This window comes from Oncorhynchus nerka, linkage group LG9b (assembly GCF_034236695.1).
Source record: "Oncorhynchus nerka isolate Pitt River linkage group LG9b, Oner_Uvic_2.0, whole genome shotgun sequence".
In the NCBI taxonomy this organism is placed as follows: Eukaryota; Metazoa; Chordata; class Actinopteri; order Salmoniformes; family Salmonidae; genus Oncorhynchus; species Oncorhynchus nerka.
The window spans coordinates 1,650,603-1,678,232 of record NC_088424.1 but is presented as its reverse complement, the minus strand read 5'-3'; the positions used below and the strand labels follow the sequence as shown (position 1 = coordinate 1,678,232).

Sequence of the window (27,630 nt, the reverse complement as noted above, 5' to 3'; positions counted from 1 at the left end):
TTATATCTGGAGAACTTCTCCTGTCTTATCCGGTGTCCTGTGTGAATTTAAGTATGCTCTCTCTAATTCTCTCTTTCTTTCTCTCTCTCGGAGGAGCTGAGCCCTAGGACCATGCCTCAGACTACCTGGCATGATGACTCCTTGCTGTCCCCAGTCCACCTGGCCGTGCTGCTGCTCCAGTTTCAACTGTGTTGCCTGCGGCTATGGAAACCTGACCTCTTCACCAGATGTGCTACCTGTCCCAGACCTGCTGTTTTCAACTCTCTAGAGACAGCAGGAGCGGTAGAGATACTCTTAATGATCGGCTATGAAAAGCCAACTGACATTTACTCCTGAGGTGCTGACTTGCTGCACCCTCGACAACTACTGTGGTTGTTATTATTTGACATTTATGAACATTTGAACATCTTGGCCATGTTCTGTTATAATCTCCACCTGGTACAGAAAGAAGAGGACTGGCCACCCCTCATAGCCTGGTTCCTCTCTAGGTTTCTTCCTAGGTTTTGGCCTTTCTAGGGAGTTTTTCCTAGCCACCGTGCTTCTACACCTATATTGCTTGCTGTTTGGGGTTTTAGGCTGGGTTTCTGTACAGCACTTTGAGATATCAGCTGATATAAGAAGGGCTATATAAATGAATGGGATTTGAACACTGCCAGGTCTCCGACCTCCTCCGTATAGGCTGTCTAATCGTTGTCGGTGATCAGGCCTACCATTGTCGTGTCGTCAGAAAACTTAATGGTGGTGTTGGCGTCGTGCTTGGCCACGCATTCGTGGGTGAACAGGGAGTACAGGAGGGGACTAAGGGCTCCCCCATGTTGAGGATCAGTGTGACACTTTAAAGACACTTTGTTGGTGTTTCCTTTATTTTGGCAGTTACCTGTACATGTGCGCGCTCACACAAATGAATCAGACATCTAACCTCCCCATACAACTCCATTGTATACACAACTGCTCAGCTCAATTGAACTCCGTATGTAAAACCAAGCTATGGGAACAGTTAATTCAGACCAAAGATAACACGTCCTATTGTCCACAAGGAACAGATATTGACAATGTGCGAGAGGATGGATCAAGACACAGTATGAGCAAACGAACATATACACACGATCACATGTTAATATGTTAGGGTCATTGTGCATGTGCGAGACAGATAGTTTGTACTGTAGAGTGAGTGTACTGTATGTATTATATTTGTATGTAGGGTATCTGCATGTATGCGTTTGTGTACTGTACCTTGCTCATCCAGGACTTCCGCTTGCACATGGCTTTCCTCCTCTTGACCGCCTCCCACAGCCGTCTCTGCCCTGTAGCGACACCCACGACAGAGAGAGGGAGGAGGCGAGAAGGATAATGTCACTGACTATGTAGACCAAGAATCAGAAACTACTTCTCCCAAACTACAGTGATATCACTATGGCATGTGATAGTGATAGTCATATTCAATTCATCATCATTCATAAATGTATGGGAAGCAGAGTGTTCTAAACCAAACATTGAGTTGCTTACATAACAATCAGTGTTATGCTAATGCTAAACTCTCTGTACCTGTTCATATGTGAATATCCTATTCTATGCTGAACAAAAATATAAATGCCAAGGTCAAGTGTTGGTCCCATGTTTCATGAGCTGAAATAAAAGATCCCAGAAATGTTAAAGTAAAAGATCCTAGAAAAAGCTAATTTCTCTCATATTGTGTCTACAAATTTGTTTACATCCCTGTTAGTGAGCATTTATCCTTTGCCAAGATAATCTATCCACCTGACAGGTGTGCCATATCAAGAAGCTGATTAAACAGCATGATCATTACCCAGGTGCAATATGTGCTAGGGCCAATAAAAGGCAACTCTAAAATGTGCAGTTTTGTCACAACACAATGCCACAGATGTCTCAAGTTTTGAGGGAGCATAATTTTGCACGTCCAATTTTTCAGTTTTTGATTTGTTAAAAAAGTTTGAAATATCCAATAAATGTCGTTCCACTTCATGATTGTGTCCCACTTGTTGTTGATTCTTCACAAAAAAATACAGTTTTATATCTTTATGTTTGAAGCCTTAAATGTGGCAAAAGGTCGCAAAGTTCAAGGGGGCTGAATATTTCGCAAGGCACTGTATATGCATGATTTACAACTTTTTTTTAAAGAATCAACTCACAGGTTGCAACTCTGAGCTCAGCTACAGACAATGTAAATGAAAGGAGTGAAACCAGAAAAAAAGAGAGAAAAAGGAGGACAATGGAAATCCGAGTGAGTAGAGAGGCATTGAGAGGGGGGCTTAGAGAGTGACAAATGGAGAGGAAGACAACTTTTTTTGCTCTCCCACTAATGTGCTTAAGGACGCACGCCCGTGTTAGGGGAAATTACATTTTAAGGGTGTAATTACCGGTTAAATGTGAATTGTGAAAAGATATTAAGGGCATTTGTGATGGAAAGAAAATATCTGCTCTATTGATATTCTGTTTCACTTCCAAGTTTGCGTAACTCCACGACAAAAGAGTGGAATCTAGCCTAACAGAATACAGTTAGTTGGAACCCCCAAGACTCTTCCTAGAGCTGGCCGCCCAGCCAAACTGAGCAATTGGGGGAGAAGGTCCTAGGTCAGGGAGGTGACCAAGAACCTGATGGTCACTGACAGAGCTCGAGAGTTCCTCTGTGGAGATGGGAGAACCTTCCAGAAGGACAAGCATCTCTGCTGCATTCCACCAATCAGGCCTTTATGGCAGTGGCCAGACGGAAGCCAATCCTCAGTAAAAGGCACATGAATGCCTGCTTGGAGTTTGCCCAAAGGCACCTAAAGACTCCCAGACCATGAGAAATAAGATTCTCTGGTCTGATGAAACCAAGATTGAACTCTTTAGCCTGAAAGCCAAGCGTCACGTCTGGAGGAAACCTGACACCATCCCTACGAGGATGCGCGGTGGTGGCAGCATCATGCGGTGAGAATGTTTTTCAGCGGCAGGGACTGGGAAACTAGTTAGGATTGAGGGAAAGATGAACGGAGCAAAGTAGAGAGAGATCCCTTGTGAAAACCTGCTCTAGAGCGCTCACGACCTCAGATTGGGGTGAAGGTTCACCTTCCAACAGGAGAACGCACTAAGCACACAGCCAAGACAAAGCAGGATTGGCTTCGGGACAAGTCTCTGAATGCCCTTGAGTGGCCCAGCCAGAGCCCGGACTTGAACCCGATCGAACATCTCTGGAGAGACCTGAAAATAGCTGTGCAGCAACGCTCCCCATCCAACCTGACAGAGCTTGAGAGGATCTGCAAAGAAGAATGGGAGAATCTCCCCAAATACAGGTGTGCCAAAAGTGTAATGTCATATCCTAGAAAACTCAATGCTGTAATCACTGCCAAAGGTGCTTCAACGCACTCAGACGAACCATCAAACCAGACAGTGTCAATACAGGACCAAGATCGAATCTTCCTACACAGGCTCTGACACTCGTTGGACATCAGTGATGCGAGCCTACCAGACGAGCAAAATGCCTTCTATGCTCATTTTGAGGCTAGCAACACTGAACCATGCATGAGAGCACCAGCTGTTCCAGACGATTGTGTGATCGCTCTCTTTGTAGTCGATGGATCTTGCGAGTTTAAAAAAAAAATTGCGCAACATTTCAGCGCCCTGCTATTCATGCCAGGAATATAGTACATTCATATGGTTAGTGTGTGTGGATAGGAAACACTCAGACGTTTCCAAAACTGTTTAAATCACGCCTGTGCCATTTACAGAACGTGCGTTTCCGTCGAATAGTGCATGAAAATCTGTTCACTGAAAATGTAAAAACATATTCTTCCGCGCCGGCAGGCAATTGTTTAAAGAGAACAGAATTACATAGAGACGAGTTTTCATTGGCTACGGCGTCCCCAGCTTGTCTAAAGTCACGTCATTTATTGCGCAATATATTCTTGGTGTAACCGAAACAAGGGAACTACTTTCCTACTGGCACCGGCCAGATTTTGGGACGACCATTTCCAAACATCTTTTTCTCCACGGACAAGCTTTCACACCGCCTTCTGAGGTATTTTATCGCTTAGTAACGTGTACTAATACCTAAAGTTGCATTACAAAAGTATTTCGAAGTGTTTTGTGAAAGTTTATCGTCGACTTTTGGCATTTTAAAAAATGACGTTACGTTATGAAATGCTAATTTTTTCCTCTAATTCCAAGGTATTCCTAGCTCGATATCTAGGCTATATATGGACGGCTTTAATCGAAAAAAGACCCTAAATGATGTTTATGGGACATCTAGGAGTGCCAAGAATGAAGCTCGTCAAAGGTAAGGAATGTTTTATATTTTATTTCAGCCTTTTTGTTTGCGAGCACTAACGAAAAATCTGTCGTTTTGTGACGTTGCAGTATGTGAGGCTGCATGGTACAGATAATAGCGTCTCATGCTTTCCCCGAAAAGCATTTTACAAATCTGACTTGGTGGATAGATTCACAACGAGTGTAGCTTTAATTTGGTATATTGCATGTCAATTTTTATGAAATTTTGATTTTTATCATAAACTATGCGTGGTGCACTTGAAATTTCCGCAAATTCGATTCCCACAGGGGAAGCACTTCCCTATTAACCTCTTACACCTACCCCCCTACTTTTTTCAATTTCCGCCTGAAGACACACCCAAATCTAACTGCCTGTAGCTCAGGCCCAGAACCAAGGATATGCATATTCTTGGTTTCATTTGAAAGAAAACACTCTGAAGTTTGTGTAAATGTGAATTGAATAACACAATAGATCTGGTTTAGATAATACAATGAAAAAAACATAAGTAGTTTCATTTTTATTGTTGTATCATCATCTTTCAAATGAACAAGACAAAACAAACATTCAGATAGGATGATGGGGACAACTTCAGTGAAAAACATAAGAGGGCAACAGTACATGTGCAAAGTTTCAGAATGATAACTTCCAAAATGAGTGTGCTACATTACATTTATCACGAAGTCACCCAGGTGTACCACACAAGTAGCCCAAATGTACCCAAGTGGCCAAATTGGTGAAGTTATACATTTTGAATGGAATAACTATGTACAAAATAACAAAATGGTATTCTAACACACCCCCCCAAATAATGGAGAAAAAACATGAAAAAATATATATATACATTTACAAAATAAAACTTTCAATATTTGGAAGAACCTCAGTCCACTACACAATATTGTGCTGCTGATGCCAGGTGCCATAGCAGTCTCTTTCTGCTGTAAAGCAGAGGGTCACCAAGCATGTGGTGCAGGTGATGGGGGACTTCATTTTGCAAAGGACACAGCGACGCCTCCATGCTGTGCCCTTTTGGCCCTGAGAGACATCCATGCCTGCAGAAATACATTTGGGCAGCTGAACGTGGTGCAGTAGCTCCTTGATGAGCAGCTCTCTGAAGGCTAGCTGTGAGATGGGGGGCTTTCCACAGCTCTTAGTCATTTCCTTGTGTAGGATGAATGCATTCACCACAGCAATGTCAATGAAATTATAGAAGGTCTTGTACCATTTCATCGTCTTATGGAGAACATTGTAATAGCCTATCAGCACATCTGACAGGTCCACACCTCCCATACTCTTGATGTAGTCCTTTATTGCAGTTGGAATGGGGACATTTTTTGCGGTCCATGCCCCAGTAGCGCTGAGACAACAGGTGTCCGGCTGGATGAATCAGCTTCAGTGGGGATGGACACCTTGGCACTGGGGCTCCCATTCGGAGTCAGTGTCACTGTGAAAGAAAATGTTCAGTTAGAATAGTTTCACATATGAGCCCCGTATCAACAGGTATAATAAACAGATATACAGTGGGGCAAAAAAGTATTTAGTCAGACACCAATTGTGCAAGTTCTCCCACTTAAAAAGATGAGGCCTGTAATTTTCATCATAGGTACACTTCAACTATGACAGACAAAATGAGAAAAAAAATCCAGAAAATCACATTGTAGAATTTTTAATGAATTTATTTGCAAATTATGGAGGAAAATAAGTATTTGGTCACATACAAACAAACAAGATTTCTGGCTCTCACAGACCTGTAACCTTTTTTTTTAAAGAGGCTCCACTGTCCTCCACTCGTTACCTGTATTAATGGCACCTGTTTGAACTTGTTATCAGTATAAAACACACCTGTCCACAACCTCAAACAGTCACACTCCAAACTCCACTATGGCCAAGACCAAAGAACTGTCAAAGGACACCAGAAACAAAATTGTAGACCTGCACCAGGCTGGGAAGACTGAATCTGCAATAGGTAAGCAGATTGGTTTGAAGAAGTCAACTGTGGGAGCAATTATTAGGAAATGGAAGACATACAAGACCACTGATAATCTCCCTCGATCTAGGGCTCCACGCAAGATCTCACCCCGTGAGGTCAAAATGATCTCAAGAACGGTGAGCAAAAATCCCACACGGGGGGACGTAGTGAATGACCTGCAGAGAGCTGGGACCAAAGTAACAAAGCCTACCATCAGTAACACACTACGCCGCCAGGGACTCAAATCCTGCATTGCCAGACGTGTCCCCCTGCTTAAGCCAGTATATGTCCAGGCCCGTCTGAAGTTTGCTAGAGAGCATTTGGATGATCCAGAAGAAGATTGGGAGAATGTCATATGGTCAGATGAAACCAAAATATAACTTTTTGGTAAAAACTCAACTCGTCGTGTTTGGAGGACAAAGAATGCTGAGTTGCATCCAAAGAACACCATACCTACTGTGAAGCATGGGGGTGGAAACATCATGCTTTGGGGCTGTTTTTCTGCAAAGGGACCAGGACGACTGATCCGTGTAAAGGAAAGAATGAATGGGGCCATGTATCGTGAGATTTTGAGTGAAAACCTCCTTCCATCAGCAAGGGCATTGAAGATGAAACGTGGCTGGGTCTTTCAGCATGACAATGATCCCAAACACACCGCCCGGGCAACGAAGGAGTGGCTTCGACTGGCCTAGCCAGTCTCCAGATCTCAACCCCATAGAAAATCTTTGGAGGGAGTTGAAAGTCCATGTTGCCCAGCAACAGCCCCAAAACATCACTGCTCTAGAGGAGATCTGCATGGAGGAATGGGCCAAAATACCAGCAACAGTGTGTGAAGACCTTGTGGAGACTTACAGAAAACGTTTGACCTCTGTCATTGCCAACAAAGGTTATATAACAAAGTATTGAGATAAACTTTTGTTATTGACCAAATACTTATTTTCCACCATAATTTGCAAAAAAAAAAAAAAAAAAATCCTACAATGTGATTTTCTGGATTTTTTTTCTCACTTTGTCTGTCATAGTTGAAGTGTACCTATGATGAAAATTACAGGCCTCTCATCTTTTTAAATGGGAGAACTTGCACAATTGGTGGCTGACTAAATACTTTTTTGGAACATAAGGTTGAATATATTATTATAGACCTGCTAGATCTGTCTCTATTATATTATGACAGACCAGCTACATCTACTGTCTTTATTATTTTACAACAGACCAGCTGTATTTACTGTCTCCATTTCACTTTGGCCATTGTTGTGGGCCTGCCCTCCTCTCAACAGCCTCAAATAGGCTATTTCATGTAGGGGTGGGGTGGGGTGGAGCGGCAGACACACGCATCTCGGCCATGCTCCCTCTAATCCACGATATGTATATATATATATACACACACACAAATATAGGCTATGAGTCATACACATACATACAAACATACCCCCACCCACAATGTATAGCCAACGTGTACTTTACACATTTGATTACACTTTTATATATTGCTACTAAACATTTAAAAAATCACAAATAATATTTTAGATTATTAATTTCAAACAACGGCATTAGCATGAGAAGAACTTACCAGTCCAAAACGATGTCCTCTCCGTTCAAAAAATATTCCACCATTTGGGAATCAAAGCTATGCTAGCTAAATTAATCGTCCTCCAACAATCTGTCTCACTTTCCCGATCAATTTCTTCTAAAATTGTGTGTACATCTGTATATCTAGACTTAGATTTAGCTTTCCCTGACTTAGTCGCCATACTGATTGATATATAAACAGCTGAAGATGCGCTTTTCCAACATAGTGCTGTGCGTAACATGCTCCTTCCAGAAATGAATCTTCAATGGCGAATGACCCTCTTTACGCCGGAGTTTACTACATGGGTTGGTCTTCCAACACATAACCATTACATATTGCCGTTTACCTCAGCTCATTGGCTATTGACCTAGCTAGATTTCAAGACAATCAGTGGTCATTGGGTTAAAATACAGTCAAATCAACGAAACTGCGGTCATATCATTGGAGCACAATGTCATTACTTGTCGTCTTCAAATCGGTTTCTTCCAGTCAATACGTCCCGCGAAATGACCCATCACGTTTGGTTGTGTTACAAACAACCAGTTGATTGCAATGAAACCAAACATGACTGGAAAAGTCACGTTTAGTGTGTGTATTTACATCGAATGTGTCGTCGAAAATTTAATGGAGACGGAATTCATGGCACAGGCGGTTCACAAAATGTTTCATGTGAGGCTATAAAAAATGTATCAAACAAAAGATCATTCATTGTGTAACAATGAGCATTGGAATTGCAAACAGAGGAAGATCGTCAAAGGTAAACTATTTATTTTATTGCAATTTGTGATTATGTTACGCCTGTGCTGGTTGAAATAGTATTTTGGTATGGGGCTCTGTCCTCAGATAATCGCGTCGTATTCTTTCGCAGTAAATCCTTTTTTAAAAATCTGACAACACAGTTGGATTAGCAAGATTCTAGGCTTTGGAAACATGTGAGACACTTGTATTTTCATTCATGTTTAATATGACTATTTATGTAGCGGTGTGTAGAGAGGTTAACACCTTTAAACAGGTTAACATTCACTAGGACGGGCAGATTACCAGCACGCATACTCAGAGCATGCGCTGACCAGCTGGCAACTGTCCTCACTGACATTTTCAACTTCTCCCTTACCCAGTCTCTAATACCTACGTTTCAAGCAGACCACCATAGTCTCTGTGCCCAAGAATACCAAGATAATCGGTCTAAATGACTATCTGTAGCAATCACATCTGCAGCCATGAAATGCTTTGAAACGGTTGGTCATGGCTCACAACATCATCCCAGATACCATGGACCCACTCTAATTTGCATACCGCCCCAACAGATCCATAGATGACGCAATCTCTATTGCACTCCACACTGCCCTTTCCCACCTGGACAAAAATAACACCTATGAAAGAAGGCTGTTAATTGACTACAGCTCAGCGTTCAACAACATAGTGCACTCCAAGCTCATTTCTAAGCTAAGGACCCTAAAATTAAACACCTCCCTCTGCAACTGGGTTCTGGACTTCCCGGCAGGTCACCACCGGTGGTGAGGGTAGGCAAAAACACAACCGCCACGCTGACCCTCAACACGGGGGGCGGGTCAGGGGTGCATTAGTCCCCTCTACTCCCTGTTCACCCACAACTGCACGACTCAAACACCATCATTAAGTTTGTAAACAACAACAGTGGTAGGCCTGATTACCGACCATGATGAGACAGTCTATAGGGAGGTCAGAGACCTGGCACTGTGTTGCCTGGATAACAACCTCAACGTTAGCAAGGAACAGGAAACAGAGCACACCCCCATCCACATTGACTGGGCTGTAGTGGAGCAGGTCGAGAGCTTCAAGTTCCTTGGTGTCCAAATCTCTAAGGAATTAATATTGGTCTACACATACCAACAACAGAGTGAAGTGGGCACGACAACACCTCTTCCCCCTCAGGAGCCTGAAAATATTCGGCATGGATCTTCAGATCCTCAAACAGTTCTACAGCTGCACCATTGACAGCATCTTGACTGGCTGCAACACCGCTGCTTGGCAACTGCTTGGCATCCGACTGCAAGGAACTACAGAGGGTAGTGCGTACGGCCCAGTACATCACTGCGGTCGAGCTCCCTGCCATCCAGGAGCTCTATACCAGGCGGTGTCAAAGGAAGTCCCTAAAAACGGTGAAAAGACTCCAGCCACCCAAGTCATAGACCGTTCTCTCTCCTACCGCACGGCAAGCGGTACCGATACATCAAGTCTGTAACAAACAGGACAATGAACAGCTTCTACCCCCAAGCCATAAGACTGCTACATAGTTAGTTAAATCGTTAACCAATAGCTACCCAGACTCTGCGTTGACCCTTTTGGCATCAAATCTTTTCACTCTTCAGACACGCTGCTGTTACTGTTTATTATCTAGCCTGTTGCCTAGTCACTTTATACCTACCCATATGTACACTGCATGACCTAAAGTATGTGGACACCTGCTCGTCGAACATCTCATTCCAAAATCATGGGCATTAATATGGAGTTGGTCCCTTGGTTGTTGCTATAACAGCCTCCACTCTTCTGGGAAGGCTGTCAACTAGATATTGGAACATTGCTGTGGGGACCTGCTTCCATTCAGCCACAATAGCATTAGTGAGGTCAGGCATTGATGTCGCGCAATTAGGCCTGGCTCGCAGCCGGCGTTCCAATTCATCCCAAAGGTGTTCAATGGGGTTGAGGTCAGGACTCTGTGCAGGCCACACCGATTTCGACAAAGCATCTCTGTATGGACAACACTTTGTGCAAGGAGGCATTGTAATGCTGAAACAAGAAAGGGCCTTCCCCAAACTGTTGCCACAAAGTTGAAAGCACAGAATTTTCTAGAATGTCATTGTACGCTGTAGCGTTAAGATTTCCTTCACTGGAACAAAGGGGCCTAGCCTGAACCATGAAAAAATTCCCCATTACCATTATTCCTCCTCCACACCAAGACAGTCGTGAAGAGGGCACAACAAAACCTTTTCTTCCTCAGGAGACTGAAAAGATTTGGATGGGTCCCCAGATCTTCATACAGCGGCACCATCGAGAGCATCCTGACAGGTTGCATCCCCGCCTGGTATGGCAACTGCTCGGCATCTGACCGCAAGGCGCTACAGAGGGTAGTGCGTATGGCCCAGTACATCACCGGGGCCAAGCCTCCTGTAATCCAGGACCTATATAATAGGCAGTGTCAGAGGAAAGGCCATAAAATTATCAGAGACTCCAGTCACCCAAGTCATAGACTGTTTTCTCACCTACCGCGCGGCAAGCAGTACCGGAGCGCCAAGTATAGGACCAAAAGGCTCCTTAAACAGCTTCTACCCCAAAGCCAAAAGACTGCTGAACAATTAGTCAAATGGCTAACGAACATTACACTGCTGCTACTTGCTGTTCATTATCTATGCACAGTCACTTCACCCCTACATACATAAAAATTACCTCAAATAACCTGTACCAACCCACACACTCGGTACCAGTACCCCCTGTATATAGCCTCGTTATTGTTATGTTATTTTGTTACTTTAAAATATATATTTTTTACTTTAGTTTATTTGGTAAATATTGTCAACTCTTCTTAAACTGCAATGTTGGTTAAAGGCTTGTAAGTAAGCATTTCATGTTAAGGTCTACACTTGTTGTATTAGGCGCATGTGACAAATAAAGTTAGATTTGATTTGAAAGGTGGCATCTTATGACGGTGCCACGTTGAAAGTCACTGAGCTCTTCGGTCAGGCCATTCTACTGCCAATGTTTGTCTATGGAGATTGCATGGCTGTGTGCTCGATTTTATACACCTGTCCACATACGTTTGTATATATAGTGTATCTATCTCAATTACATTGTACCCCTGAACATCGACTTGGTACTGGTACCCTGTGTATATAGCCAAGTTATGTTACTTGTTGTGTATTTATTCCTTGTGTTATTGTTTTTATATTTTTTCTCTCTGCATTGTTGGGAAGGGCCCGTAAGTAAGCAATTCACTGTCTACACCTGTTGTTTATGAAGCATGTGACAAATACAAAATATTATATGACAAAGCAGAGAGAGGACAGAAAGAGAGTGGCCTACTGAAGACAAAGCTTCTCTTTGGCAGCAGGGCTCCTTGAGATATCACAATATGGTTTATAGATTTGTTGTTTGCCTCCCAAATGTTATTGTAATAATGCATGGCACTTCTGTTGACTGACTGCTGCTTTGGATGAAGGCATCAGATAAATAACCATAAAATATTGTTACCATTCGAATGCTAACTAGAGGGAGAAGTTATTTGTTTTATTTGTTTATTCGACAGGGACCATGTACAAACATTGCACCAGTTTTAGCTACATAGCCAAATGTAATCTGCAGTCCCTTATACTAGCTGAAGTATCCTTAGATTTAAACGTACAAAAAAGCTTTAGTCTTAAGATTGACTCATTATGGTACTCTGCTAGCCATTGTTTAATACTGATAACAAAAATATAAAAAGTAACATGCAACAATTTCAAAGATTTCCCCACAAAAGGGCCTTATTACAGACAGAAATACTCCTCAGCACCCCGTCCTCCACCATCTGACGATCCCGCAGGTGCAGAAGCCGGATGTGGAGGTCCTGGGCTGGTGTGGTTACACATGGTGTGCAGTTGTGAGACCGGTTGGATTATTGTCAAATTCTCTAAAACAATGTTGGAGGCGGCTATTGGTAGAGAAATTAACATTACATTTTCTGGAAACAGCTCTGATGGACATTCCTGCATTCAGCATAATAATTGCACTCAAAACTTGAGACATCTGTTGCATTGTGTTGTGTGACAAAACTGCACATTTTAGAGTGGCCTTTTATTGTCCCCAGCACAAGGTGCAGTTGTGTAATGATCGTGCAGTTTAATTAGCTTATTGATATGAACACCGGTTAGGTGAAGGGATTATCTTGCCAAAGGATAAAATGCTCACTAACAGGGAAGTAACAAATTCATGCACAAAATGTGAGAGAAATAATATTTTTGTGTGTATGGAAAATGTATGTGAACTTTTACTTAAGCAAATTAAACATAGGACCAGCACTTTACATGTTGCGTTTATATTTTTGTTTAGTGTAGTTTCCCCTGCCTGGCATTTCTCTACTTCTTCCTGAGGCTGCCATTCATTCCCTTGGTTGGTTGTGTGCCTGGCACGTACTGGAGGCAAAAGGCCCTAACACACTGGTATAACCCAGAGATTAACACCAGCATATGGCCTTTTGTTTTACTGGTGGTGGCTTTTTGGAAGGCTATGGTCGGGCCCCTTCCCTTTACACAAACACACAGGCTCACACACACACACACACACACACACACAGGCTCACACACACACACACAGGCTCTCACACACACAGAGGCTCTCACACACACACAGGCTAACACACACACACACACACACACACACACACAGGCTCTCACACACACAGAGGCTAACACACACACACACACACACACAGGCTCTCACACACACACACACACGCACAGGCTCACACACACACTCACGCACAGGCTCACACACACACACGCACAGGCTCACACACACACACGCACAGGCTCACACACACACACGCACAGGCTCACACACACACACACGCACAGGCTCACACTCACACGGACAGGCTCACACTCACACGGACAGGCTCACACTCACACGGACAGGCTCACACTCACACGGACAGGCTCACACTCACACGGACAGGCTCACACTCACACGGACAGGCTCACACTCACACGGACAGGCTCACACACACGGACAGGCTCACACACACGGACAGGCTCACACACACGGACAGGCTCACACACGGACAGGCTCACACACGGACAGGCTCACACACGGACAGGCTCACACACGGACAGGCTCACACACGGACAGGCTCACACACGGACAGGCTCACACACACGGACAGGCTCACACACACGGACAGGCTCACACACGGACAGGCTCACACACGGACAGGCTCACACACGGACAGGCTCACACACGGACAGGCTCACACACACACACACTGGCTAACACACACACAGGCTCACACACACACACACAGGCTCACACACACACACACTGGCTCACACACACACAGGCTCACACACTGGCTAACACACACACACAGGCTCACACGCACACACACACACACACACACAGGCTCACACTCACAGGCTCACACACGGACAGGCTCACACACGGACAGGCTCACACACGGACAGGCTCACACACGGACAGGCTCACACACGGACAGGCTCACACACACGGACAGGCTCACACACACACGGACAGGCTCACACACACGGACAGGCTCACACACGGACAGGCTCACACACACGGACAGGCTCACACACACGGACAGGCTCACACACACGGACAGGCTCACACACACGGACAGGCTCACACACACGGACAGGCTCACACACACGGACAGGCTCACACACACGGACAGGCTCACACACACGGACAGGCTCACACACGGACAGGCTCACACACACACGGACATGCTCACACACACGGACAGGCTCACACACGGACAGGCTCACACACACACAAACATGCTCACACACACACACACACACATAGGCTCACACACACACACACACACACACACACAGGCTCACACACACACACACACAGGCTCACACACACACACACACACAGGCTCACACACACACACACACACAGGCTCACACACACACACACACACAGGCTCACACACACACACACACACACACACAGGCTCACACACACACTGGCTCACACACACACTGGCTCACACACACACTGGCTCACACACACACTGGCTCACACACACACTGGCTCACACACACACTGGCTCACACACACACTGGCTCACACACACACACTGGCTCACACACACACACTGGCTCACACACACACACTGGCTCACACACACACACTGGCTCACACACACACACTGGCTCACACACACACACTGGCTCACACACACACACTGGCTCACACACACACTGGCTCACACACACACTGGCTCACACACACACACTGGCTCACACACACACTGGCTCACACACACACACACACACTGGCTCACACACTGGCTCACACACACACACACTGGCACACACACACACTGGCACACACACACACTGGCTCACACACACACTGGCTCACACACACACACACTGGCACACACACACACTGGCACACACACACACTGGCACACACACACACACACACACACTGGCTCACACACACACACACTGGCACACACACACACACACTGGCACACACACACACTGGCTCACACACACACACTGGCACACACACACACTGGCACACACACACACTGGCACACACACACACTGGCACACACACACACTGGCACACACACACACTGGCTCACACACACACTGGCACACACACACACTGGCTCACACACACACTGGCTCACACACACACTGGCTCACACACACTGGCTCACACACACACTGGCTCACACACACACTGGCTCACACACACACTGGCTCACACACACTGGCACACACACACTGGCACACACACACAGGCTCACACACACACAGGCTCACACACACACACACTGGCACACACACACTGGCACACACACACACTGGCACACACACACACTGGCACACACACACACTGGCACACACACACACTGGCACACACACACACACTGGCACACACACACACACTGGCTCACACACACACACACTGGCTCACACACACACACACTGGCTCACACACACACACACACTGGCTCACACACACACACACACTGGCTCACACACACACACACTGGCTCACACACACACACACTGGCTCACACACACACACACTGGCTCACACACACACACTGGCTCACACACACATTTAACCTCCATCAAATGTTATTATGGCAGAAATATTTGACTTTGGACACCATATTGGATTTGAGAAAAAATATAAAATATCTGTGATTGCCCCTGTATTTAGGGGCTACATACACAAAACCCTTTAATGAAACCTGGACCCCAAAATTGGATTTCGATGTCTGAGCCCACTTGGGTACCTTGGAACCAATAACAATAGCCACAAAATATTTTTTAAACGTGCAACTGTATGCATTCAGCAGTGAATGACAGCAAAATTGACTTGGAAAGTGGTCAATTGAACATCTACCAAAAAGAGAAGTTAACATTCACCATAAATATTTATAGTTCATATTTCTGCTTATTGTATCTGTGTGTTTACAGGTTTATATTTCCAAAATGCTTTAAGATACTATAATGTTGTTTATTTCTGTATGTAGAGCAGCCAATTGACTACGTGTACTAAACATTTTGCCATATCAGAGCTTGCGATATTAGGTAACGTGAGCTTATGTGGCCCACTCCCCTTCCGGCCAGGTATTATTCTGTGCTGTTTGAGTTAAGGGGGTGTGTCACAATATATATAAATGTTACAACTTTTGCAGTAAAAAAAGAAAAAAAAAGAACATCCATTTAATATATAGGAGACCTTAGACATATGGAAAAACATGGTTGTGTTTTGTTACACTTCGGGTAGGGGTATCTAAAAGAAAAATGTGGACACACACACACACACACTTGGTTGAGTCCTCACCTTATATACACAAACAAATACTACATTAATGCACTTGGACGAAAAATGCACAGCATGAATGCACACACAATCCACCCCCACTATAAAACTCACCGGGCCGCCCCATGCCGACCTTCTCCAGGTCCTCGTTCTTGACGTAGTCGAAGTGGGAGAGTCGCGTCACGTTGAGGTCGTCGCGGATACGCAGGAAGTACTGCTGCAGCTGCACCTCCATCAGCAGCTCCAGGAGCCATTCTGTGCCCTCCTCCGACTGCATATTACTGCCTAGCTTCTGGATAACACACACGAAAAATGGAGGAGAAACCGGGTTTAAACATTGAGCCATTATGTGCCCTCCTCACACGCATGCACACATTACCTGTACAAAAAAACAAACACTCAAAACTAGAAGACTACACAACTTCTTCACAGTCAGACACAGATACAGCAATTTACCACACCAGTCGTCGTCCGTCCGTTGTCCCTCCCCAAGAATACACTAGCACTGTCATGGATTGGTAGACAGACACATCAGTACACATAGATACAGGAAAAGAAAACGAGCATCTGCTGTCCAGATGATACGCAACAGGCTTCACGTACCCTACTGTGCACCGCTCATCAGATTGTACCATGATGTACTGTAGGCCTGCCTACATTACACCCCTAAAAAGTAAAAAGTCCCCGTCAATCTATCCAAACAGACAATCTAGCCAGAGGGAGGGAGGGAGGGAGGGAGGGAGGGAGGGAGGGAGGGAGGGAGGCAGGCAGGCAGGCAGGCAGACAGAAACGGAGATGATAGTGAGGGGGACGCAGCAGGTTAGGAGAATTAGGTTAAGGTTAGGAAAAGGGTTAGGCTTAGCTAAAATTTAGAAAATAAATAAATGAATACATTTTAATTTTTTAAAATCAGCTTTTGACAAAAGCTGTATCCCATCTAGACCTGACCCCATAAGAAGACAAGCAAGGGGTCACCTGGGTGTCAGGAAGTCTTTAAGTGCCTCAGTGAGTGCCTCATAAGTGTGGTGTGTGTGTGTGGTCTACTGCAGAAAAACCAACATCATGCTACAGTAGCTCCTGTGCTATACTGTTTAAACTTCTAATGCTATGTGAAAAGCCTGGAAGTTTCCTCAATGACAAGTTGACAACTCCTTGATGTCACACGCATTGGTAGCATCTGATTGGTTTCCCAAAAACCGTTGTACTGAAACGGATCTATAAAATTGCAACTTCACAACAATTCTCACGAGCATACATGAAACCAACTTCCCTAGCTTTGCAGTTAAGATCTCCAAAACTAACCAAAAAAGTTAGACATTGCAAAATGATATGATGTCACCCAGGTTTTTAATTAAGTTGTATGTCATTTAGGTCAGAGGACTCAATCAGCCTTTTGTGACTGATGGGATTCCGGTATTGACCAAGGCAGGGTCATAGGTTAAGGAGCAAAGGGGGTCATGGCTTCCTCTTTCCCAGTTCAACTGTTAATGGGTTTGGGTTGGAGACTGGAGTGTCGCTTCTTTTAGTTTCATAGTTAAAATGAGTCTACGATTAGTCAGTCAAGCAGACAATAAAGTACAATCTCAACTCATAATTTTTGCAGACACACACCTGATGGTGCATAAGTGTGGATGCCCTCATGTACACACACAGGTCTTTATGACCAAGTCCAAAAACCTTTCACTAACTAGCAAGACATAGACACATCACTCAAATGAGTGACATGAGAAGAGATTACTTCTATTTTGATTCAAATGTGTTTCAAAATGGTTACAGCAGATGTTTGCATCCTGATACGAATCCACTACAAGGTCACATGCAGTAATATTCCTGTCTCAATGTTCCAAGCAGCACTTTGGAATTTCACACCTCTTAGTTGTCTGGCAACAGGGCTTTATCCACTTCGACAAAACCCAAGTAGAAAGTAGTCTTTGGGACAGGGGGCAGTATTTTCACGTCCGGATGAAAAGCGTGTCCAAAGTAAACGGCCTGCTACTCAGACCCAGAAGCTAAGATATGCATATTAGTATATTTGGATAGAAAACACTGAAGTTTCTAAAACTGTTTAAATCATGTCTGTGAGTATAACAGAACTTTGGCAGGTGAAACCCCCGAAGAGAAACCATTCAGATTTTTTGTTTTGTTTTGAGGACACTCTTTTCAATGGGTTTTCATTGAGAATCCAGATTTCTAATCGACTTTCCTGCATGTCCTATCGCTTCCACTGGATGTCAACAGTCTTTAGAAATTGGTTGAGGTGTTTCCTTTGAGAAATGAAGAAGTAACACTGTTCAGAATGAGGCTCGAGGCAAGTGTACTCTTTGTTAGAGGCGCGTGACCTGAAAGCACGCTCCGCTTTGGTTTTCCTCCGGTATTGAACACAGTATATGCAGTCTTCAATTTTATCGATTATTTACGTTAAAAAAATACCTATTACAAAAGTAGTTTGAAATGTTTGGACAATGCTTACAGGTAACTTTTGAGATATTTTGTAGTCACGTTGCGCAAGTTGGTACAGGTGTTTTTCTGGATCAAACACACCAAATAAAAGGACATTTTGTATATATATATCGACAGAATTAATCGAACAAAAGGACCATTTGTGATGTTTATGGGACATAGTAGAGAGCAAACAGAAGAAGCTTGTCAAAGGTAAAGCATGAATTATATTTTTATTTCTACGTTTTGTGTCGCGCCTGCAGGGTTTAAATATGCTTTTCTCTCTTTGTTTACTGGGGTGCTATCCTCAGATAATTAATTCGCTGAAGTCAGGTGTTTGAATAAAAGCCACTATGCTAAGCTGTATTGTGGAAAACGGAAAAATAAATAGATGAGAATTGCTCTACAAGGTACTTTATTCATGCATTAACTTCTGTAAATCTTCCTTTTGGTCACGATGCTGAAACTTCCCTGCTTAGCTGTTGAAACCAAAGTGTCACCTCTCGTGGCAGTGCCTAAGACATCCCTTGCCTGGCAGCCAGGCTTGTCAGAGCTGATACCTAAAGAGGTTAAATGTCGGGGTTGAAACGTTTAAACAATCTTAGCATCTGTCCAGTCCAACACGAGAACAAGCAGGAGTCAAAGGAAAGAGGGGAGACTGTTGGGGCTCCAGACTAACATATTCCCTTGGTGCCACTAACCTTTTCAGTTTTTTCACGGCGTCAGGGAATAGAACGAATTAGTAGGCCTAATCATTTTATGTCATTCACGGTGCTTTAAAAAGTGTAATAGACTACAGAGATGGTATTCAATAAATACGTTTCATCTAACAAGTTCAAGCAAGAATGCATGACTCGAGATATATTGATGTGCAACCTAATCCAGTGATTGTCATGAATTTTGGGTTGGCAATTAGGCTTTTGTTATATTTTACTGTTAAAAATAGGACTACAGACTTTTGTTCAATCAAGATTAATTTGCCTAGATCTTTCATCATAGGCTAATTTATTTGGGCCTAATTCACCACCCGAGTAAGCGGAAACTCAAAACACACTAGCTAGATTGCATACTAAATGTAATACCCACTGGTATAAACTATGTAATAATCTAACAGTAAATGTAATGTCCTAAAAATAAACTTTGCAGTTGTAGCATACTACCCAATGAGGCCCATACACACACAATAGCCAACGTGCATTTTGCATGCTCTGTATCTCAAAGCCATATCAAATTGATTGGTTGTAAAATAGGTGCAATAGAGCTCAAAGGTATACCTACAGAACGCTGAGAACCTCCTCTCTTCCATGAAGCTGTCAGCACGCACACACAAACATCCACACTCAGGAACATCTCTTCATTAAACAAACCAATATTAAACAAGTTGTGTTTTCCCACTATTGGATTTTGAAATGTTATACAAATCAGGACACTTTTCTTTTTCTCCTGGAGCGCAATGGGAGAGGCAGTGAGAGCAGCGCACTCATCACAGCAGCAGGCCCCAGTGAAACAGGCACAGCATCTGACTCAGGACAGACACTTTCATTACAGGAATCATGAGGATAATGCACTTTACTGTTTGACCAAATCATGTCATTAGCCTCCTAAAAATAGGACAATTTGAGTGAGGTGACTATGTAGAATGTGCAACTCACACCGATCGCAAGTCACACAGTCAAGTCAAAGGGTCGCAAAATGCCACTAAATGGTATCAGTCTTGTGCCCTGGTAGAAAGTTTCCACGGACCTTTTTGGAGCAAGGCAGTTGGCAGTAGAAAGAGAAATATTGACGTTGTGTACACGGATTTGGCGCTTAGGAGGCACGAGGGGTGGAAGCTGGACGAGGTGTTCCGCTGCTAGGTGTCACTTGTCACGGGGCGGTGGGGAATGCTGGCCAACAGAAAAGGCTGCATCTCAATGGTCTAAAGTGGCTTTCTCTGCTCGTCTCCTTCCCTTGACTTGCAGTGTCTGGTATGAAAAAAACTGGTCAGGTCTCTGTCACCTTTCTTTCATCTGCACCTTCTGGTCTGAAACAATTGGATATGAAGTGCAGTATAATGTCAAATCCACCACAAGTTTTCAGAATGCTGTCTTTTCCTTGAGGATTGAGCTCACTAACTTTCACCTCCAAGTGGAGGGAGAAAGGAGTGAGGGTTTGGAGTAATGGAATGGAGTTGGAAGAGCTACAAGAAGTCCCTGGTAAAAAAATGCTTCTGGCCAGAACTCATTCCCCTAGTCGGAATGAAGAAATGCAAAAGGTCCTGGACTGCTCTCAAGACATGCTGCGCAAAAACCCTCCCTGTAGTCTCCACAAGTCAGCCCAGAGGAATTTGTCTCAGTGTTCCTGAGTCAAAATGAGTCAGGCAACAAAAAGAGACAGAGCCAGGCAAAAGCAAGCAGTGCTTTCCTCAACTGGATCTGTGGATGCCTACTTCAACCACTTGTAACATTAGCCTTAAAGTCAGAGCGTCTCAAGAATTAATCGAGACATGGAGACTGTTTAGGATGTCTAGACTTGTACACTACATACCCAAAAGTATGTGGACACCTGCTCTTCAAAACATCTCTTTCCAAAATCATTGGCATTGCTGCTATAACAGCTTCCACTCTTCTGGGAAGGCTTTCTACTAGATGTTGGAACAATGCTGCGGGGACTTGCTTCCATTCAGCCACAAGAGCATTGGTGAGGTTGGGCACTGATGTTGGGTGATTAGGCCTGGCTCGCAGTTGGAGTTACAATTAATCCCAAAGGTGTTCGATGGGGTTGAGTTCAGGGCTCTGTGCAGGCCAGTCAAGTTCTTCCACACCGATGACAAACCATTTCTGTATGGACCTCACTTTGTGCATGGGGACATTGTCATTCTGAAACAGGAAAGGGCCTTACCCAAACTGTTGCCACAAAGTTGGAAGCACATAATCGTCTAGAATGTCATTGTATGCCTTAGCGTTAAGATTTCCTTCACTGGAACTAAGGGGCCTAGACTGAACCATGAAAAACAGCCCCAGACCATTAATCCTCCTCTACCAACCTTTACAGTTTGCACTATGCATTCGGGCAGGTAGCGTTCTCCTGGCATCCACCAAACCCAGATTCGTTCGTCAGACTGCCAGATTGTGAAGCAACGGGTGTGGCTGAAATAGATGAATCAACTAATTTGAATTGTGTCCACATACTTTTGTATATATAGTGTATTCATTTGTGTGTTTAGTAGAATACATTTAGTGGGAAGATTGTGTTAGTATGTCGTCCTAAGCTCAAGAAGAGCAAGCACAGCTGTTGTGGTGAGGTTTGGTCAAGCCAGAGAAAATTATTAAGCAAGTTTTTTTGACTCATCATTGCAGTTCATAACTGGGTAAAGGCATTTAGCATTGGCCTCGCAATGTGAAACAATGAACGTCATGTGGAAGGGCTTTGACATTTGGCAAAGTGAAGCAATGAACACCATGACCTGTTGTCTGTCTCAGAGTGTCTCTGTTGCTTCAAAAATACCCAGCTGCAGAAGTTACTTGAGTTTTCATTGGCAATAAACCATCTTTGGGTCAGGGATTTATGCAATCCAAAAAAAAAAATTAAACTGTTCTACCTTGTTAGCTAGCAAATAGACGGCTGGATTTTAAATATAAAAAGATTAGCTGGCTACTCACTAGCACGTGGGCTTGGGTTTGAGAGATTGTTTATGAGACCTGTGTTAATTTTCTATAATGCCTGCTACAAAATTCAAAACCCAGATCAGTGATTGCAAAAATAAAACAAAGCCTATTTAGAGAAGAAAAATATATTTTTGTGTTTAATCGAGATATACACTGAGCATACCAAACATTAGGAACACCACCTTCCTAATATTGATTTGCACCACTCCCTTTTGCCCTCAGAAAAGCCTCAATTCGTTGGGGCATGGACGTAACAAGGTGTCAAAAGCGTTCCACAGGGATGCTGGCCCATTTTGACTCCAATACTTTCCACAGTTGTGTCAAGTTGGTGGTATGTCCTTCATTCTTGATACACAAGGGAAACTTGAGTGTGGAAAAATCCAGCAGCAGTGCAATTCTTGACACAAACCGGTGCACCTGGCACCTACTACCATACCCAGTTACATAGACACTTAAATATTGTTTGTCTTGCCCATTCAACCTTTGAATGGCACATAAACAATCCATGTCCAAGTTGTAACAAGGCTTAAAAATCCTTATTTAATAACCTGTGACTAGGGGGCAGTATTTTCATTTTTGGGAAAAAAAACATTCCCGTAGTAAAAGGTATATTTTGTCAGGACAAGATGCTAGAATATGCATAATAATTGACAGCTTAGGATAGAAAACACTAAAGTTTCCAAAACTGTAAACATATTGTCTGTGAGTATAACAGAACTGATGTTGCAGGCGAAAGCCTGAGAAAAATCCAATCCGGAAGTGCCTCATGTTTTGAAAGCGCTGCGTTCCTTTGCGTCCCTATTGAGCAGTGAATGGGCTATCAAAAAGATGACTCTTTCTCCGTATTCCCGAAGGTAAGTGGTCACCTGATGCTCCCAGAGAGATTCTCGCGTAAAATACAGGAGGTAGCCATTACTCCAATCGGTCCTCCTGAAAAACTAATTGTCCCGATGGATATATTATCGAATAGATATTTGAAAAACACCTTGAGGAATGATTATAAACAACGTTTGCCATGTTTCTGTCGATATTATGGAGCTAATTTGGAATATTTTTCGCCGTTTTCCTGACTGCAATTTCCGGGCGATTTCTCAGCCAAACGTGAAGAACAAACGGAGCTATTTCGCCTACAAAAATAATATTTTGGGAAAAAAGGAACATTTGCTATCTAACTGGGAGTCTCGTGAGTGAAAACATCCGAAGCTCAAAAGGTAAACGATTTAATTTGATTGCTTTTCTGATTTCCGTGACCAAGTTACCTGCTGCTAGCTGGACAAATGCTATGCTAGGCTATCGATAAACTTACATGCTTGTCTAGCTTTGGCTGTAAAGCATATTTTGAAAAGATGACAGGGTGATTAACAAACAGCTAAGCTGTGTCTCAATATATTTTATTTGTGATTTTCATGAATAGGAATATTTTCTAGGAATATTTATGTCCGTTGCGTTATGCTAATTAGTGTCAGGCAATGATTATGCTCCCTCATGCGGGATGGAGAGTCATTAGAGGCAGTCACCTCCCCTTCAACTACACTGATTGAAGTGGATTTAACAAGTGCCATCCATAAGGGATCATAGCTGGATTACCTGGATTCACCTGATCAGTATGCGTCATGGAAAGAGCAGGTGTCCTTAATGTTTTGTATAATTTTGTATATCGTGAAATTGCCCATAAGTAAAAATTATTTTAAGGCCATATTGTCCAGCCCTGCCAACATTAACCATACACTAGAACTACAGTGAGATTTGCCTACGTTCAAAAGATCTAAGCTGTGTACGAATAGTGTACTAACCACACTAACCGTACTATTTGTGACATAAATTAAGTATATAGTATGCTTATTGCTCATAGTATGGATATAGTTAGTATGCCAAAATTTCCCGGATGTAGTACTAAATTAATTAAAATACGAAGTATACACGCAGTGGACACTATTTCCGTGCTTTTAGGGCACATAATGCAATTCTGGCTTCACAACGTTTTCAGATTTTTAAGAAAATGGCGGAAAATATGCAGCCGAAGTCTGACGAGAAGGGATACAAATTCTTTGCTTTAACTAATTATGACAAATGTTAAGAAATTGTTGAGCAATGGAATAAAGTAATAAAGTAAATTACACGTTGGCTGACAATTTGTTAGCTACGCTATCCTTACGAACTGCACAGCATATCATTACAGCAGCAGTATGTACCGGGTATGCTAGCCACCTACTTACAGTAACGGTGTTAGTTGGTTACTAGTACATTGAACTTTCCAGTATATTTACTTTATGCTAACTACCTACCCAATGTTTATTGACTAGATTATTCACGTCATTCATAGCTTAGCTAAGTGGTCTAGTCGTTCGGGCCCGTTCATAAATTCGCTCTGGCTATCTACTCCAATTTCAGAGCACTCTCGTCTGACTGCCAGAGGCAGAGCGCAGAATAACTGATGAATTTACGAATGCTCAACACCCATTGAATGTGGCCGGTGTCAGTAAACGTCTGAATTTTTTAAACATTTAAATTATTGACAAACACAACAGTTAATAACCATACCCTCTGGATAACAAAAACAGTCTAACTAGCTCTGTTAGGATGAGTAAAATGGTCAGTGAGATGTTCTCTCATTTGTGTCTGAAAGTAGCTAGCAAGTTAGCTTGGGTGCTTGACTGCCAGTCAGAACTCTCGGATCAACCCTCCTACTCCTTGTCCAGAGCGTCCAGTGTGCGCTCTGAATGCTCCGAGAGCAAAATGCTCCGAATTTTTCAACTGACAATCTGACAACGCCCTGAATTTACGAACGCCCAGGGCGCACTAGGACACTCCTTATTGAATTGACAAACACACCCAAAGTCTAGTTAGTAATTTGCTATGCTTCAAGCTAGCAAGAGGTTGCATAGCAACAGCATCAACTTCCTGTAGACATGCAAAGCCATAGTACGCACAACTGAAAGGATACCGTTTGCTTACAATATACTAAAATTAACTAATAGTATATAGTATGTGGTATATACTCATTAAGTTTGTAGTATAGAGTATGTTAGTATCGGTTTTCAAACACAGCTCTAGCAATTCCAGGAGGAAACCAATAATTGTCTGGCTTCTAACTAAAACATGATTGCCACTGAAACCAGGCTTAGTAATGTTAATTTATCTTACATATCAAAATACATTGGATGTGAACAGGTTCAGCCTACCACTGCATATATCAATGTTGAGACATGTCACTGAACGCATGTGTTTGTGTCAGGTGCGTACACTTTGACATAGGATAGACCAGTACAAGCATAGGTGACCCAAAAATCTTTCATTTGAGGAACCTTATCTTCACCCAACTTCCTCCACCTTGGTAGAAATGCCTTGGATACACTCACAATTCTATTACCAGACCAGCCACGATTATACCCATTAATTTCATTACCATATCACCAATATCAAAACAACTTGCCAACGAGAGGAAACAAGTAGACTTACTCCGTACACATGGAAGTGTGCCAGGAAAGGGAACGACTTTTTGAGCTTGTCGAAACGCCGCATCCCGAATTCCGTGTATGAATGTCTGTTTTTAAATCCTCAGAGGCGCCTTCTCCTGTGGCCTGACAGTATCAGAGCAGCGGGAGTCCCAGGTCTACCACCGGAGGGGGAACATTGTGCGTCCACCGATCCGAATCCCAATCCCGGGAAAGGAAAAGGTCAACTTTGTGAGCTTTTGTAGCCAGGCTACATTCCATCGCGGGGCAATCCACATAAGCTCCTTTAGTTCCTCGACACAACACAGGGAAAAAAATCAAAAGAAACCTACACAATGGTCGAATCAGAGGGATAAATCCAGACGAAAGCGCTTTGAGGGACTGTTAGTTTGTCTGGCAGCATTCCGAGGTTGGCTGAGAACTATCTCAATACTGTCCAGTAGCCAAGGTATGTCAGCTTATGTCGAGTTTGTAAGAGTACTCTGACAGTCTCCCATGCAAAGCAGCAAGGTCTCTGTAGCAAAACTTCTAAAAAACAAGTCCCTCTCTCCTACCCCCACTCTTCTCCACCCATTCGTTTATCCATCCCCTCCATCGTGGGGCTAAAAATAGTAGCGACCTGGTCTCAGTTCACTCAGAGCAGCCAGCTGCAGAAGAGAGAAAAGGAAAGTGTGGAGCAGCGGAGCGTTTGACTCAGAGTGTGTTTATGTGTGGTAAGTTGTTTAAAGTGTGTGTATGTGTGGTAAGTTGTTTAAGTGAGTGAATTTGTGTATTTATTTGTTTGTGGAGCACATTAATGTGTTTGTGTGTATGTATGCACGTTAGTGTGTGTGTGCAGTGGAAGGATGAGCTGGTCCTTCTGTGTCGCTCTGGCTCTCTCCTCACTCTCTACTTTTTCTCTTGCTGGATGGCTGGTGCTGACAGTTTGGTAATTCCTGGTATTCCCGCTCTCCCTGCTATTCTCTCCTTCCCTCGCTCTCTTTCCCTTTCAATCTCTGCCCATCTCCCTTTCCCTCTAACCCCTGTCTCGCTACCTCCCCTGCCCTCCCCTTTATCTCCCTTTCCCTCACCCTCTACACACTGTAAACCCTGTCACAACTAGTATTGTAATAACTGCAAATGATACATTTGATGATTGATTAATTAATGATCACAAATATATTCAAAAGGCCTTTCTTTAAGACCACATTGCCTTACAGAGTGGAGATGGAACCAGACTCATGTCAACACCCCCCTCCCACAATGAGGGGATAGATACGCATGTGAACAACAGGCACAACTCTGATATAAAGATGAGGGGGGTGTTGAATATTTGATAAGGAATTATATGGCGAAGGCATTTTAAATTCATCGACGTGATATGTATAGCCCGTCTTGAATTTCAACAGGGATAGTGTTTAGTTTTTTAAAAAGTTGCCAGTATGTCACATGCCTCACACGTATATTAGTACACAACCTAGGTATTACACAACTTATATTAGATCAAATAAGCCTCACATATAGTAATTTGTGTTAATCTTGACAAAAAAATCTCACCATCTTCATAATTAAGGCTCTGCTTAACACGGACAGATTTAGGGCAAAGATATGACTCTTGCATTGCCTCCCTCTCTCTGGTAAGTTTCAGTTCAGTCTAAAACTGGGTTCCCAGCAAACAGGATGTCCTAAGGACATTGGATGACGTTCCCATTAGGTCCCTTTAAAGGTTTCGGCGAGACGTTATCCCA

General features: G+C 43.5%; 1 protein-coding gene across 1 annotated transcript in view; it reads right to left on the bottom strand.

The window, feature by feature from the left end:
* tnk2b (tyrosine kinase, non-receptor, 2b) overlaps window positions 1-26,742 on the bottom strand; it is a 65,655-nt gene extending 38,913 nt beyond the window's left edge. Inside the window, 3 exon segments of the mRNA XM_029642060.2 lie at window positions 1,234-1,304; window positions 16,477-16,654; window positions 25,908-26,742. Coding sequence (XP_029497920.2) covers window positions 1,234-1,304; window positions 16,477-16,654; window positions 25,908-25,970 — 312 coding nt within the window. The 5' untranslated portion in view covers window positions 25,971-26,742.
* Between the last annotated feature and the right edge of the window lie 888 nt (window positions 26,743-27,630).